This window comes from Pleurodeles waltl, chromosome 7 (genome assembly GCF_031143425.1).
Source record: "Pleurodeles waltl isolate 20211129_DDA chromosome 7, aPleWal1.hap1.20221129, whole genome shotgun sequence".
NCBI classification, from domain to species: Eukaryota; Metazoa; Chordata; class Amphibia; order Caudata; family Salamandridae; genus Pleurodeles; species Pleurodeles waltl.
The window spans coordinates 1,520,390,543-1,520,407,221 of NC_090446.1; the positions used below are offsets into that span (position 1 = coordinate 1,520,390,543).

Consider the following 16,679-nt stretch of genomic DNA (forward strand, 5'->3'; position numbering starts at 1 on the left):
TTATTTTTATGACAATATGTCAAAAGTATCTCAGTGAGTACCCTCAGTATGAGGATGCCAAATATACACAAGATATATGTACACAATACCAAAAATATGCAGTAATAGCAAAAGGAAGTAATGCAAGCAGTGTAAAGTTACAATAGATTGCAATAGGAGCACATATGTATAGGGGCAACACAAACCATATACTCCAAAAGTGGAATGCGAACAACACATGGACCCCAAACCTATGTGAGCATGTAGAGGGTCGCTGGGACTGTAAGAAAACAGTGAGGGTTAGAAAAATAGCCCACCCCAAGACCCTAAAAAGTAGGTCTAAAGTGCACCTACAACCCCCAGAGAGCACAGAAGTCATGATAGCGGGTTTCTGCAAGGAAGACCAACACCAGCAAAACAACAACAGTGGATTTCCGGACCTGAGTACCTGTGAAACAAGGGGACCAAGTCCAAGAGTCGCGACAATGTCGAGAGTGGGCAGATGCCCAGGAAATGCCAGCTGAGGGTACAAAGGAGCTGCCACCGGAAGGTAGAAGCTGTGGATTCTGCAAGAACGAAGAGGGCTAGAAACTTCCCCTTTGGAGGATGGATGTCCCACGTCGTGAAGAAGCTTGCAGAGGTGTTCCCACGCAGAAAGACCGCAAACAAAGCCTTGCTAGCTGCAAGGGTCGTGGTTAGGGTTTTTGGATGCTGCTGTGGCCCAGGAGGGACCAGGATGTCGCCACTTGGATGAGGGGACAGAGGGGGCGCCCAGCAAGTGAGGGAGCCCTCACAGAAGCTGGCAGCACCCGCAGAAGTACCAGAACAGGCACTTGGAAGAGGAGTGAACCGGAGTCCACCCGAAGTCAGAGAAGGGAGTCCCACGACGCCGGAGGACAACTCAGAAGGTTGTGCACTGCAGGTTACAGTGTCGGGGACCCAGGCTTGGCTGTGCACAAAGGAAATCCTGGAAGAGTGCACAGGAGCCGGAGCTGCAGCAAATAACGTGGTACCCAGCAATGCAGTCTAGCGTGGGGAGGCAAGGACTTACCTCCACCAAACTTGGAGTGAAGAGTCACTGGACTGTGGGAGTCACTTGGACAGAGTTGCTGAGTTCCAGGGACCATGCTCATCGTGCTGAGAGGGGACCCAGAGGACGGGTGATGCAGTCTTTTATTGCCTGCGGTTGCAGGGGGAAGATTCCGTCGACCCACAGGAAATTTCTTCAGAGCTCCTGGTGCAGAAAGGAGGCAGGCTACCCCCAGAGCATGCACCACCATGAAACAGTTGAGAAGGCGGCAGGATAAGCGATACAAGGTTGCAGTAGTCATCTTTGCTACTTTGTTGCGGTTTTGCAGGCGTCCTGAGCAGTCAGTGGTCGATCCTTTGGCAGAAGGTGAAGAGAGAGATGCAGAGGAACTCTGGTGAGCTCTTGCATTCGGTGTACGAAGAATTCCCCAAAGCAGAGTCCCTAAGTAGCCAGAAAAGGAGGTTTGGCTACGTAGGAAGGAGGATAGGCTAGTAACACAGGTAAGAGCCTATCAGAAGGAGTCTCTGATGTCACCTGCTGGCCCTGGCCACTCAGAGCAGTCCAGTGTGCCAGCACACCTCTGAATCCAAGATGGCAGAGGTCTGGGGCACGCTGGAGGAGCTCGGGGCACCCCCCCTGGGAGGTGCAGGTCAGGGGAGTGGTCACTCCCCTTTCCTTTGTCCAGTTTCGCGCCAGAGCAGGGCTGGGGGATCCCTGAACCAGTGTAGACTGGTTTATGCAGAGATGGGCACCATCTGTGCCCATCAAAGCATTTCCAGAGGCTGGGGGAGGCTACTCCTCCCCAGCCCTGACACCTTTTTCCAAAGGGAGAGGGTGTAACACCCTCTCTCTGAGGAAGTCCTTTGTTCTGCCTTCCTGGGCCAGGCCTGGCTGGACCCCAGGAGGACAGAAACCTGTCTGAGGGGTTGGCAGCAGCAGCAGCTGCAGTGAAACCCCGGGAAAGGTAGTTTGGCAGTACCCGGGTCTGTGCTAGAAACTCAGGGATCATGGAATTGTCTCCCCAATGCCAGAATGGCATTGGGGTGACAATTCCATGATCTTAGACATGTTACATGGCCATGTTCGGAGTTACCATTGTGACGCTATACATAGGTAGTGACCTATGTATAGTGCACGTGTGAAATGGTGTCCCCGCACTCACAAAGTCCGGGGAATTTGCTCTGAACAATGTGGGGGCACTTTGGCTAGTGCCAGGGTGCCCACACACTAAGTAACTTAGCACCCAGCCTTCACCAGGTAAAGGTTAGACATATAGGTGACTTATAAGTTACTTAAGTGCAGTGGTAAATGGCTGTGAAATAACGTGGACGTTATTTCACTCAGGCTGCAGTGGCAGGCCTGTGTAAGAATTGTCAGAGCTCCCTATGGGTGGCAAAATAAATGCTGCAGCCCATAGGGATCTCCTGGAAGCCCAATACCCTGGGTACCTCAGTACCAAATACTAGGGAATTATAAGGGTGATCCAGTATGCCAATGTGAATTAGTGAAATTGGTCACTAGCCTGTTAGTGACAATTTAGAAAGCAGAGAGAGCATAACCACTGAGGTTCTGGTTAGCAGACCCTCAGTGAGACAGTAAGTCATCACACAGGAAACACATACAGGGCACACTTATGAGCACTGGGGCCCTGGCTGGCAGGGTCCCAGTGACACATACATTAAAACAACATATATACAGTGAAATATGGGGGTAACATGCCAGACAAGATGGTACTTTCCTACACTCCTAATCTTGCCCTTCAAGATCATAGGCGTCCAGTTGGTGTCAGAATCTGCCATCATCTCCACCACTGACAGTCCATAACATCAGACAGTTGGGTCTTACAGATCATCCAGAGGAGCTACTCCCTCCCCTTTGAATTTATTCCTCCGTCCATACCTCCATCTTATGATTTGCTGACAGCAGGTCATCTATCCTTGCTCCTCAAGGACGTCAAGGCTCTCTTGACCAATGGAGCCAGAGAAGTGGTTCCAGGACCAGAAGTAGCCTGTGTTTGCTACTCCTGCTACTTTGTGGTCCCCAAAAAAGACAAGTGTTCTTGCTGTATCCTAGCTTTCCAAACTCTCAACCCCTTCCTCAGAAAGAAGAAATTCAAGATGCTCACATTGACTCAGGTCTCCTGCATCCTGCTAGTGACACATGCCAGATGGCATATGCAGGCTCTGCAATGAGACCTGAAGTTTCAATGAGCGCAGCATCAGGGGAATCTCTTTGACATGAGCCAGATCTCTGAGGGAACAGTAAAGGACCTGCAGTGGTGGCTAACAAACAGCAATTGAGTCAGAGGCAGCCCCCTCTCCCTTCTTCAACCAGATCTCACAGTAGTGATAGATGTGTCACTCCTGGGATGAGACAGCCCAGGAGCTGTGGAGATCAGAGGACTCCAGACTCCAGTGGAATCCTGACTCCACATCAACATGTTGGATCACCGTGCGAGCCGAATGCCATTGAAAGCCTTTCTACTCTCCATCAAGGGAAGGCTAATGCAGGTGTTCATGAACAACACCACCGCCATGTGGTACTGCAATAAACGGGGAGGGTGGGGTTGTGAACCCTCCGTCAAGATGCTCTGTGTCTCTGGACATATCTGGAAAAGCGGGGCATATCCCTGGTGGTTCAGCATCTGGGAGGTTCCCTGAAAACAAGAGTGGACAAACTCATCCGTCGATGCCTAGTGGATCACGAATGGAGTCTCCACCCAGAAGTGGTGTAAGGTCTCTTTCGGCAGTGAGGCGAGCATTGGTGAGATCTGTTTGCCTCCATCAAGAATGCGCAATGTCAGTAGTTTTGCACGCTGGAGTTTCCAAGGTGGCTCTCCTTCTGAGATGCTTTTTGCCTCAAGTGGAACTCAGGCCTCTTGTACACCTTTCCGCCCATACCACTCCTGCTCAAGAAGAACAGGAACAACCGGGACAAAGTCATCCTTGTGGCTCAGGACTGGGCACAGAGAGTCTGGTATCCAGATCTTCTGAATATGATCAGTCCTCCGATCAGGCTGCCCCTTCAGGAGGATCTTCTGTTACAGCAGCAGGGGAGGATCCTCCTCCTAAACCTGTCAACTCTCTGCCTTCTTGCGTGGAGATTGAGTGGTGGCAGTTGACAGCTTTCAACTTTCCTCCCAAAGTCTGCAGTGTTATTCTGGCAGCCACGTATCCATCCACCAAGATGGTATACACTTGCAGATGGAAGAAATTTGTATTATATTGTGCAGAATAGTCTATTGACCTTCTTTCTACTTCTCTCTCTGATGTCCTTCTTTTCATTCTTACCTTTGCCCGGTAGGGCTGTACTTTGGTTACTCTGAAGGGTTATCTTTCTGCTCTGTCTGCCTTCTAGCAGCTGCCTGACCAACCCTCTTTTTTTAAAGCCTCCATTATAAATAGATTTCTGAAGGGCGTTGTACATATGTTTCCCCCTTCTCCTTTTATTATGCCTCAGTGGGACCTTAATTTGGCCCGAACTTTCTTGATGTGTGCTCCTCTTGAGCCTCTTCATAATTGCCCCCTCCGACTGCTCACGATCAAAACAGCACTCATGCCAAATACATCTGCCTGGAGGGTGAGTGAGCTGCAGGCTTTATCATTCAAGCCTCCCTTCTTGTCAGTTTTTCCAGACGAACTGGTACTTCACAGTAGGGCCTCCTTCCTGTCAAACATGGTAGCACCATTCCATGTGGGCCATTATGCCACCTTGCCCATCTTGTATGCTCCGCCACATCCCTCTAAAGAAATGGTGTGACTCCACCATCTGGACCCAAAAAGAGCAATGTCATTCACCTGAATCGCACAAAAGAGTTCCAGGTGGACGACCAACTCTTTGTAGGGTATGTTGGTGCAAAGAAAGGTTGGATGGTCCAGAAACATACCATCTCCCAATAGGTTACTGTGCATCACAATCTGCTATGCGTTGGCCAAGAGCAACCCCCTGAGGGATTGCGCGCTCATTCCACAAGAGCCAAAGCTGTGACCATTGCATTAGCACATGGAGTCCCAGTCCTGGACATCTGCCAGGCAGCAACATGGGCTTCCTTGCACACTTTTACCTAACATTACTGCCTAAACAGTGAGGTTCACAGGGATTGGCATGTCTCCCATTCGGTCCTGCAGGCCATCCTTGTTTAAATTTGTCCACAGTCCCACCACTTAGGATGGTATTGCCTGGGTATCTAATCAAAGGTAAGAAATCTACAGCTAGAAGTCTCAACCTGATAAACAAGTTACTTACCTTCGGTAACGTCTTATCTGGTAGAGACAATATCTAGCAGCAGATTCCTTACTGACCCACCTAGCCTCCCCATTTTGCAGACAGATTTCTGGGGTTTGGGATGATCCCCATCACTGCCTTAATGTGGACACACCAGTGTCAGTGTACTTCATGGCTCTGTGTTTCTGGCTTAGAAAGTCGTGAAAAGTAACTGACATCAGCATGCCAAGTTGGCGTCTATGTAGGTGACATGGACGTCACTTCTGGGGCGGATTACCCTGTGCAGAGCCGATCCATGCCACCTTCTGGCTCACAGGGGTACTGTAGAAAAGTCCTCCTTTTTGCCCTGGTCACCCCCAAACGTTTTGGACAGGTACTGTTGGTTACTGACTCTTGGCTGTGCCCTGGGTACTGCTTACCAGTCCCAGGGCCAGTGCTCTGTGTAAAGTGGATATGCAAATTGGGCTAATTATAATTGGCAAAGTTAACCTACCTATAAGTCCCTAGTATATGGTAGGGCATGGAGGTTTAGGGACCCCAGCATAGGTAGTGCCCTACCTATAGGTGCACTGCTGAGGTTCCCAGTGTCATTTTAAAAGCAGGCCTGCCTTGCTAGCTGCTTTTAAATTAAAGTTACATGAAAATTCGACTTTGAAATTAATAGTAGTTCCAAAGTCTTAAACTAACTTATTTTTACATGTAAGTCACCCCTAAGGTGTGCCCTACGTGCCCCTAGGGCTGGGTGCCATGTAACTATAAGCAGGGACCTTATAAAAGTAGTTTTATAAGCCCTGGTGAGGTAAAACAGCCAAATTCGTTTTTCCCTCATTGTAGTGAATGGCCTCCATAGGCTAGAATGGGGAGACTTTATTTTAATTTTAAAAGTCCCCTTAAGTAACAGATACAAGAGTTTGGTATCAAATTAATTGTTATAATAAATCCCACAACTTCCAGTTGTTGGATTTAATATAACTTGTTCAGGTAAAGCGTTTTAAACTTTACCTGAAAAGTTGCCAACTTCAGCCCTGCAGTTTTTTGCTGCTGTGCACTGATTGGCCAGCCTCTGGCAGCCTGGCAAGGCTGCCTTGATGAGTTGTGAAGTGGCCTGGCTTCACACAAAGAGATGTGCCTGTGGGCGGAGATCTCCCCTCAGGAGATGGTGAGGCAGGAAGGGGGAGGTGTGCCAAACTGGTCTTCAAAGGCAGAGAAGGACATTTGGAGCAACCCAGCAACACCCCCACATCCTGCAAACCCAGACAATTAGGTGCCCCCTTGATTAGATTAGGAGAGGGCAGGAGAGGGGTGTGTTTAGGATTTTTAGCCACACCAGTGGGTGGGCTCAGCCAGATGTAACCTCCAAAAATCACTTTCAGCCATGATGGATTTTTGAGGAATGTTGTTCCCCGGGGATTGATTTTTGCCACACTTCCCAGGAAGTGGTCATCACAGGGGGAAGGACCCTGCCCCTGATTGGAGAACGTGGACCCCCCTGTTTTTCACCCAGGAGCAGGGATAAAACTGGCAGTCCTGCACCCACACCTCAGTTCCAGACCAGATCCCTACCAGAACTACAGAAGAAGAAGGACTGCCCTGCTGGACCCCTGGCCTGCACCTGGACCCTGCACTCTGAAGGACTGAACAAGCTGCACACTTGGGCTTTACCACAAGAAGGACTTTGCCTGGCTTCAACTGGTTCAAGGAGGGACTCCCTGTTTGCTACAGGTGAAAAATTGCTACCCAGAGTCCCTTCCACCACCTCCTGAAGAAACCAACCAGCTGACCACTGGCCAGTGGCAAAAAAGGAGTTTGCGCCAGGTGCATTTTAAGAGTTGTAGTCCACACCCCCAAGGATCATCTCAGAGCTTCTGGAACCTTGGGGTGAGCTGTGACCCCAAAAGAACCTTAAAGGAACATCTGGAAGAAGATCCAGAAGTTTGGAGAACTTTGAGAACTTTTGGAAAAAAGATCCATAGAGGGACCGACCCGGCGTGGCAACTCTAGCCGGCTTGCCTCAACCGCGACCCGGTCTGACTTGCAGGTTAGTCCCGGTGAAGAAAATGTACAAAAAAGGGACTAAGTCCGAACGTAGGAAGTTGACCGGGACCTCCCAGCCAGCGTATCCGAGGAGGGCTCCAAGTACGTCGGATCAAGATCCAGGTTTGCCACGGTCAAAGGATTTTCACGTTGAAAAAACGACTAAGTCCGAAGGTAAAAATCTCCACCGAGGGCTCCCTCGACATGTATCTGAGGAAGAGTTCCAGGAGGTCGGATTGGACTGGCAGGTTCGTCCCGCTGAAGAAAATCTTCAGAAAAACAACTAAGTCCGAAGGTAAACTTTTGACGAGGCCTCCCCGGGCTGTAGCCGAGCTGGGCTCCATCGCGGTCGGCCTTAAACTTTGACTTTGCCCCGGTCGAGGTGCGACCAGATGACCAGATTGGCGTATTTTGTTTCTAGGTGCTAGAAAATAATAATTCTTTAAAAATTCATATCTCCGGTTGCCCTTATCCGATTTTATTCGTTTTTGTGTCATTTTAAAGATAAAAATATAATCTATTTATGTAAATTGGTTTTGGATTTTAAAACTGTTTCCTTGTTTTATTTAATTACTGTTTTGTGATATTTGAATGCTTTACACTTTGTCTCCTAAATTAAGCCTTACGCTCATTGCCAAGCTACCAAGGGTTGAGCTGGGTTTAATTTACTGAGACCTAACTGGACCTAAGTGGAGTTTAATGGCATATTGCTAAGTGTAGGTACTTACCTGCCATTACCAATAACCCATTTTCCAACAGGTACCTCTTATGAAAATCTTACATCTCCAGTCTGCCGTCTGAGGAAATTCAAAGGTAAGAAATGTGTGGCTAGATATTGTCTCTACCAGGTACCGCGTTGCCAAAGTTGAGTAACTTGTTCATTATGCAATACAATAACCGAAACCTAATTTAACTAGAAGAAACATATCCTGCTTATCTATTTCTGTGCTTCTCTCTTCCTTATAACACTAGTGCCAGAATTAGTATTGATTGCCTCACATGTGTTAATCTCTGTCCCTCAGGTAAAAGTGGAGGAAAATTATGTGGCCATGGTTAAAAAGAATGAAAACGTCTCTCTGGAAAAATGCCGGTCTCTGCTGAAGGATCTCTCCACAAAACTTCAGCATAATATGACCAGTGGGGTTTATTGCCAGCCTGGTATGCACAAGGCATACATTGATGACAGAAAAAAAGTTGTGGAGCAGTTCCAGGAAATCCCGAACAAAGGTGTGAAGGTGAGATGAGTCCCGCAATGAAGGTTGATATCATTGCTCTTGTGTGTATGGTATAAGAAAGAGCGGCTTATCATAATAGCAGATATTGACATGAGAGCTGAATAATGTATTCTACAGCCATGGGAGAGCTTAAATGACCTTGAGTCTGCTCTAGAAAGGCACCAAACGCAAAATGTCGGAACAGGAGTAGATAAGCGCATCATCCTGTGGAATGTGTAGTTTTCAGTGGGACAGTTTCAATATCAGTTTCTTTCTACACGCTCATGTGCACCTCATTTATTGTTAGTTTGGTTTATGGTTGCACGTGCTTGAAAAGACTATCGTCCTTGAAAGCTTTTGCATGATAATTGACATCGCTGAATATAGGGTTCGCCCAATATATTTTATATTTTTAGGAATTCTTATAAAGTGCACTGAAAGCAAGAATATCAGTGTGCTATATGTAGAACTAGGTCTTTTCAGCATTTACAGAGAACAGGTTAATTAAACATTTGCAATAAAACCAACATTTGCTGAAGAATGGGTACACAGGAAAATTAAACAGGGTTCCCGGGCCTGGTTGCAATAAAAACAAGCTTTTGCTTTCGCTTGATACAACTTAAAATACTTCATAGGGCATATTATACACGGGTACTACTGTATAAAATAGGTAGAACAGATAGCCCACACTGCCTGAGAGGGTGTGCGATGGATGGTACTCTGTTGCATACACTATGGGACTGTCGTAAATTAAATCCATTTTGGGGGAAGATTTGCAGATCCCTAGAGGGGGCACTGGAAGGCCGCTTGGGGCTATTGCCACGGGCAGCACTACTTGGCGTTTGGGACCCACTGATTTTACGAAGAGCCAACAGACACTGGCCAACATAGGATGTATGATAGCTAAACAGGACAAAATTGGGGAAATAAACATGCCTCCAAATTTGATGCATGGGAATCCGGTATGGAACGATGTAAAATGTTGGAGAAAGAAATATATAAAGGGAGGGGCAACATGAAGAAATGTGAGAGAATATGGGGCACATGGGAAATGCAACTCTGCTAAGAGAAACAGTTTTGGATGGGATTGCCTACTGATTTGTCTACCTGAGGAGGGGAAGTAACGGGCTCTGCTGGACAACGGGTGCTGCATTTGGGGTGGGAGTGCCTTGAAGACCCTGCTCTCTGTTGTGTCCCAGGAACTTGGTGTGCTGACAAATTGATTCTCGCATGTACAGCTGCCAATTTGCGTTTGCTCTGATGCCGAATGCATTGTTTGTTTGATTGTTTGCATTTGTTTGAAGAAATGATAACCAATAATGAGAAGACACAATGTTCAAAGACATACAATATATATATATATATATATATATATATATATATATATATATTTGTTTAAAAAAATGTAAGAATCATTATAGAAGGAAAATTGGTTAGTTAGTCAGCTCAAACACCAACAATAACAAAGTTCATAATGTGCAAAATTAGTGAGTTAGCATAAATCCTATTCTCAGTGTAAATAATCAGTGAAACCCAATATAGTCTAGCACATAGGAAAAGATCAAAGTATAAATTGTTGTAAGGGCTAATATAAATCCTGCCTCCAAAGTATCAGGGACATACTTTCAGTATTGCATCAAAAGACAGACTGACTGAGAGTCTGCTCCGTTTAAAGGCAAGGCAAAGCTTTGGCATAGATTCCAAAAAGTGCACATTTTGTATGTTTTTGAACAGAAAAATTGCACTGTAAGCTTGGTTTGAGTAAAAAGATACATAACAAAACAAATAGACAATCAGAAAATTGTCATATGTAAATAGTAACACCTTCAGTTATATATTAAGAATACAGCACTAAAGCGAATGACTCTGCTCTCCTAAACACGACAACAATAAAACATTTTAAACCGACCTCTGTTGTGCAAGGGGGAATAGCCTTGAAAATGTTACATAGAGTGTGGACAACTAGAACACTGTTTCCTCCTCCATGGCACACGAACAAGAACATACTTCAAGATAGTGAATACATATCACCACAAAACCAGTTTAACTTTGTTAATTCATCAAGAAAGGAGAAACACCTCCATACCCAGAATGTGCATAGAAAAATCTTGTTTATGTAAGATTTTAAAGTGCAAGTCTATGCAAGCAGGTTGAGGCCAAGTCATGTTAACTCTAAGGCCTGGTTATGTCGATTGCAGCGTATTTATGCTAAATAAAGGAGCATTGTTTTTAATTAACAAAAATCACTTTCACATGACAAAGGGAAGATAAAAGGAAAACAGAATGGTGAAACGGTAAAAATGTACAGGGACAATGAGAAGAGGAGAATGAATACAAAAAGAATGGGCGAGGCTGTTGGGTGAAGAGGAATGTTGAAAAGAATCTGAAGGGAGGAACTGAATAACACAAAGCTGGGAGGGCAAGTACGATTGGAAGGTGAGACTAGGTTAAGCCAACTACTGTGCACTGACTCAGTTAAATGGATTGGAAAATTACTAGGTTGAAAAGTAATGCTAGAAGAATATTTCTTAATATAAATAGAAAAGAAATGGACGAGCCAGCTACTAGACTGAGAAGCGGGGGGCGATACAGGTACAGAAAGGGGTGGTGAGAGGGTGAATACTCTGGGCGTTATTAACGGTATAAAGAGGTTCAAAGCAAAGTAGTCAATCAAATGGCTACAAAGAGGTCTATGTTGATTGTACTTTTTGCATGGCGCATTGTTTAATGAATTTGATGAGTGGGTTAGGATGTTGCATTATGTTTTCAAAAGTGATATTCTATATATAATAGGTATACCTTAGTTTTTTTTTCTGTAATTGCCCATTGTCTTAATAAGAAAACACATGCATGGTGCATCTGCACAAGTGCGCTGCCACTAACGCTAGCCACTTTATAAATACCATTGGAAATGTAGAGACTCTATATATATATATATATATATATATATATATATATATAAACATATATCGCCAGCAGATAGTTCTAGTTAGGACCTAGTTTCCATAGACAAAGCATTTTCTGTTTTGCTAATAACTTTTGCGCTGTTTGATGACTATTCACAACATTTAAAAACTAGTGGGCTGCTCACTTCAGCTGCTATCTTGCAAGTTTTGGGTTGATTGTCAAATGAGACCAAGAAAAATGTAGGAAGGGGTCGTGATCGGCCCATGGGGACCCCATCCCCCTTGGCCTGGCTGTGAGAAAAAGCATTTTCTGCTGCTCTGTGCATGCAGGAGCAATGTTGGCTCCCTGTGGTGGTGGGGAGCCAGCTGGGACCATGGGGCATTAGGGCTCCCCCAGCAGCCTAATCTATAGTGAAAGTCATGAGAGGGTTCTTTCTTGTCCTCTCCTGGTGAGAGCAGAGTCCATGGCCCTCCCTTTACATTGCTACCCGTATACAAATATGCAAAATCACCTGGAAGACTTACCAATTTGGCCCCACCCTGTCCACCTTAGTAGTATGCAAAATGTTCCTGCCTTTTGCTAGTATGATGGACAGGTTACCAAAAGGCCATGCAGCATGTTTGGTGATGCATACTTGATGCCAAGGAATATGAGGACCTCTCCACCAAACAAAGAAGCACTTACTTCCTATAGTTAAGAGGAAGTACCCTTGTTTGGTGGAGATTCACCTCTTTGTAGTCTTGTTGTCTTCTCTATACCAGGATTCATGTTATCACAGTTTTCTAGAAGAAAACGCTTGAAGAACAATCACATTGCTGAAGTTAAATGCACACAAGGTCACTACAAACATTTTCTCATGGCCTATTTTTTAAGCTGTAGTATAGAATATGCACTAGACATTTGCCCAGTGAGGTATCACTTACTAATTAACCAGTAGATAGTACTCCAGTTGGGTAGACGTTTGTGCAAAACTGTTGACTCTTGTTGGATAAACTGGCAGGAGAGGTTCCGTGGTGGTCCTGATGATTATTTCACAAAAATTAAACCTCAACGGGAAGCACTTACAAATATAGCCATAGAGGGTGCTCTATTTCAAGCTCCACTTCTGTAAAGGAAAAAAAGATCCTAACTTCTTGGGCTTGACGAAGGCTAACCAAGTGTGTTTTCTCAGCAATTCCACATTGAAAAATGATCTAAAATCTGATAAGCCAATTGTGTATGAGCGAATGTTATAATGTTTAGAGGAGAGTGCAGTGGTAAAATGCTCAGATTCCTAAAGCCAACAAAATCAAAGTCAGAAAAAGAGGAGGAGGAAGGCAAAACGTTTGGGGTGACCCTTCAGAGAGAGCAATTTTCTAACATTGTCACACCCTATTAGGATGTTTCCACCATGCTGACGGCGGGAACATTCACAGCTGTAATATTAATAGAACCAATATAGCAACCAGAAGGAACAACACAATCGGAATGCCTCCAAAAATGCTTGAAAACAACAAATGTACAAACTCCAAGCACAGTCTGAAACAGAAATAAATCCAGACCCGTTCGTGTTCCACTCCAGCGGTGTTACAAGCATTGAAAATACAGTGTACGAGTTGCTGTGCCGACTGAGTGTGTAAAAATGATTGTGTATTATATGAGGACATGCTACTTGGAGATCAATTGTTCCCGGGCAGATGTTACTGCCATATCTTTTTGAAACAATAAGGCTTTCAGGTGGCCTGATCTATCAAAATTGACTTCTGAAACTGGGACTTTCGACTACAAAGTAACTTCCTAAGTAGAATGTGTTGGAGGATATAAGATATTCATACAGAAAGTCACAATCTTGGAAACAGTGACTACATAATGGATACCTGGTTTCATCCTACAGCAACTCTGATAATTTAAAATTAAGTAGCTTCCATTAAAAAAGCAACAGAAGTTCAGACTTTAGCAATGGTATGGGAGCACCCCTCAAATAACAAGCAAGGTTAGCCATTGACACATTACAAACTCCATGAAGTGTTATGTCTTTACAGACAGCGGAGTGCCCCAAGGAACTTCCACACTCATGTAGACTAACAAATACTTCTGTGTTGTAGTGCACACATTTGTATTCAAACTGGAGAGACAAGCCTCATGTAAAAAAAACTTGCACCCATCTCCTCATATCTGCCTGTTTGGAAATCTCTAAGACATGATGTGAAATCAAACGTTGAAATCAGAAGGGAAATGAAACCGTGTATGAGCCAGACAGCAGATGATGTTTCAGCTACAGTAAAAGGCAACTTTTCTAAATGTTCAATGTTCAATACAAGCATAGTGTAGGTTGCTTCTTTATTAGCCATTATTTTATGCAGGTGTTTCAAATTATAAAATCAAAATAATTCAGTTACAATCAAATAATTCCATGGCATTCAATTCAATTTTGAAACCTGCGATGTCCAATTTAATTGCAAAACTGTCCTCAACTGACTCTGGCTATGTTGAAGCATAGATATGTCATTTTGTATGATATCAAATCAAATGAATCAGATGAAATAGCATTATTCAATTAATAAATGCGAGTTGACAATGTACTCAGGCCACTATGGACAACAGCCAAAGCTTTTTACAAGTTTTCCTCTTCTTAACGGTTCAGCAGCGTCTTGTTGTGAAATTGTCCAAATTTCATTATAAGGGGCATATACAAAAAATTTAGAAGGAGGCGATCTGTGACCCAATAAAAAATCCTATCAATACATATTATCTGAAAGGAAGGATAAGTAGTCCTTAACTACAGTTAAGGTGGAATGTTCTAACCATTGCTGGCATAATTTTCCTATGTTATAGGTAGAAACCAATCCTGAGTGTTGCAACCCGTTGGAAGAGTTAAAAAAATTGGCATTGCAGTCATTGGTATCAACTTTCTATAACAATCACCCATCTGAACTATTGCATTCTGCACCTTTCCTTCTTCTGTGAAGTTTGTCTTTTATTTTTATTTTTTTAAGGTTTCCATAGTTTTTTTTATAGTGTTTTAGAGACTTAAGTACAGAATTTCAGACAGGCATTCCCGTCTTAACTTTTTATACATATACCAAAAGAGCAAGCTTAGGGGTGTGCTGCAACAAGAGTCCAGTCATCTCCTCATTCGCCCGTAACACCTCCGTCGAGTAGTCTCGCAGTGCCATACAACTCCATGCGAGATACAAGAAGTCCGCCTCAGGAACAAGACACCTCTCGCACCGCGTGTCAGCTCGAATACCCATGTTCTTTAATCTACTGGGCGTATAAAACAAGCGATGTAGAAAATTGAAGTAAATAAGGCACATTCTGTAATTAGGGGACAGCTCTCTCATGTGCGTAGAGCAACGTCACCACATGTCATCAGGAATGGTTTCGCCTATGTGCACCTCCCAGTGGATTTTAGCTTTAGACCCAGCATCAGACGCTGCAGTCTGCATGCACATATATAGATTCGTGATAAGCCTGCGCAGGGACCACATTTGATATATAAGTTCCAACACTCTGCACACGGGGGCAGTGCAGGAGAGCAGGGGTACAGCGCATGGAGCAAAGCCCGAACTCTGAGACAGATTAGTCGGTGCAGTGCGGTGTCATGTGCATCACTAAGTGCAGGATGAGGAGACAAACATCCTGTCCGAAAACCAAGATCCCAGGGTATTTGAGTTCAACTCTCGGAGAAACCTGCAGACTCGACTCTCCTCCGACAGCGGCGGATCCGCAACATTTTGCAACGGCACTGAAGGCGCAAAGGGTTCTCGTATGCCAGCATGCTGCAACAGCGCAGTCCAGGCTCACGCCGTGCAAGCCACAGTATCTACCCCCCCGGTCTGGGTCTGGTCAGACCACAAATCACCCGCAATAGCCTACCAGGCCACACTGCATCACACTCAGGAGCCAAATGTGGCAAGTACTGTATGGGGTGCAGCCAGAAATGCGCAAAATGGGCCTGCGCACAGTTATAATAGTGTTCTAGATCTGGGGCCGCCAAACCACCCTGCTCGAACGGAAGTGTCACTCCATAAAGCTAATTGTAGGAACAAGAGGTAAATTGATAAACAAATTTGGGAATTTGGGCAAAATGACCATCTTCGCTATCGCTGTGCGGCCATCCAGCGAGAGCGGCAGCGAACGCCACACCTCCACCTTATCTTCCAATCACGAAATGGCTTTGCGGTAATTTGCTGACCATAGCGAATCAATATCTCTACTCAGCCAGATACCCAAATACCACACCGGTCCATCAACTCAGCTGAGGGGAAATCAAGAGGGGCACTGCACTGTAGCATCAGACAAGGGCAGCACCTCCGATTTGGACCAGTTGATGGTGATCCCAGATATCTGTCCAAAGCAAACTATCTCATCTCAAAAAGCGTCAAGGTGCAGCTGCGGATCGCGAATATACAGTGTGCATCATCCGCATACATTGAGATCAATATTGGACGCTGTTGAAACGCCTATCCCCTGTGGTTATGGTGTTGCCTTAAGTGTGCCGCAAGCAGTTCCATCACGACCACAAATAGCAGCGGAGAGAGTGTGCATCCCGGACGATTGCCCCTAGCTATCGAAAAGGCATCAGAAATTGTCCCATTAGTTCTCAATCGAGCGGTGGCTGAGAGTACAGCAAGCAGATCAATTGAATGAACCTAGGGCTCAACCTTACCCTAGATAACAAAGCAAACATATATGGCCACACATGAGAGCCAATTGCCTTAGTGGCATCAAGGAACACCGCCACCGCGCGATCCTCGGGACTGATCATACTAGAAATTGCAAAGTAGGTGCAGAGATTATACAAAGTAGAGCGCCCGGGCACAAAGTCGGACTGATCCAACAGCACCAAGGAAGGGAGCAAGGGCTGCAATCGGCCCGCAAAAAGTTTTGCCAGAATCTTATTATCTATGTTTATTAATGAAAGGGCCTGATATGAATCACAACAGAATGGGTCTTTCCCAGGCTTCAAAATAGTCACGATGAGAGCCTCCTGCAGTGAAGCTGGGAGAACGCTGCTCTTGAGTGCTTCCGTATAGATACCCAGGATGTGTGGTGCTAATATATCTGCATGTTCCTTATAGAAGGACGGTGTCAGGCCATCTAGCCCCGGGGCCTTATCTCCTGGCAGACCTCGTATAGCCTGGATCACATCGGGAGCATCTAGATATTGCCTATGAGAATTCTCAAGCCAAAGCAGGATGATATCCTCAAAATAGTCAGTGGGAGCCGCAGATCTCAGCCCAGAGTGCTCAGCGTACAGGTCAGAATAAAAGTCATTGAGGACTCACCTGATCTCCTCACTGCCGATA

General features: G+C 45.2%; 1 protein-coding gene across 1 annotated transcript in view; it reads left to right on the forward strand.

The window, feature by feature from the left end:
• Positions 1 to 16,679, forward strand: part of LOC138246630 (guanylate-binding protein 1-like) — a 240,278-nt gene that overhangs the window by 98,937 nt on the left and 124,662 nt on the right. The window contains exon 8 of the mRNA XM_069201343.1: positions 8,290 to 8,502. Within this exon, the coding sequence (XP_069057444.1) occupies positions 8,290 to 8,502 (213 nt within the window). The remainder of the gene's footprint in view (positions 1 to 8,289; positions 8,503 to 16,679) is intronic.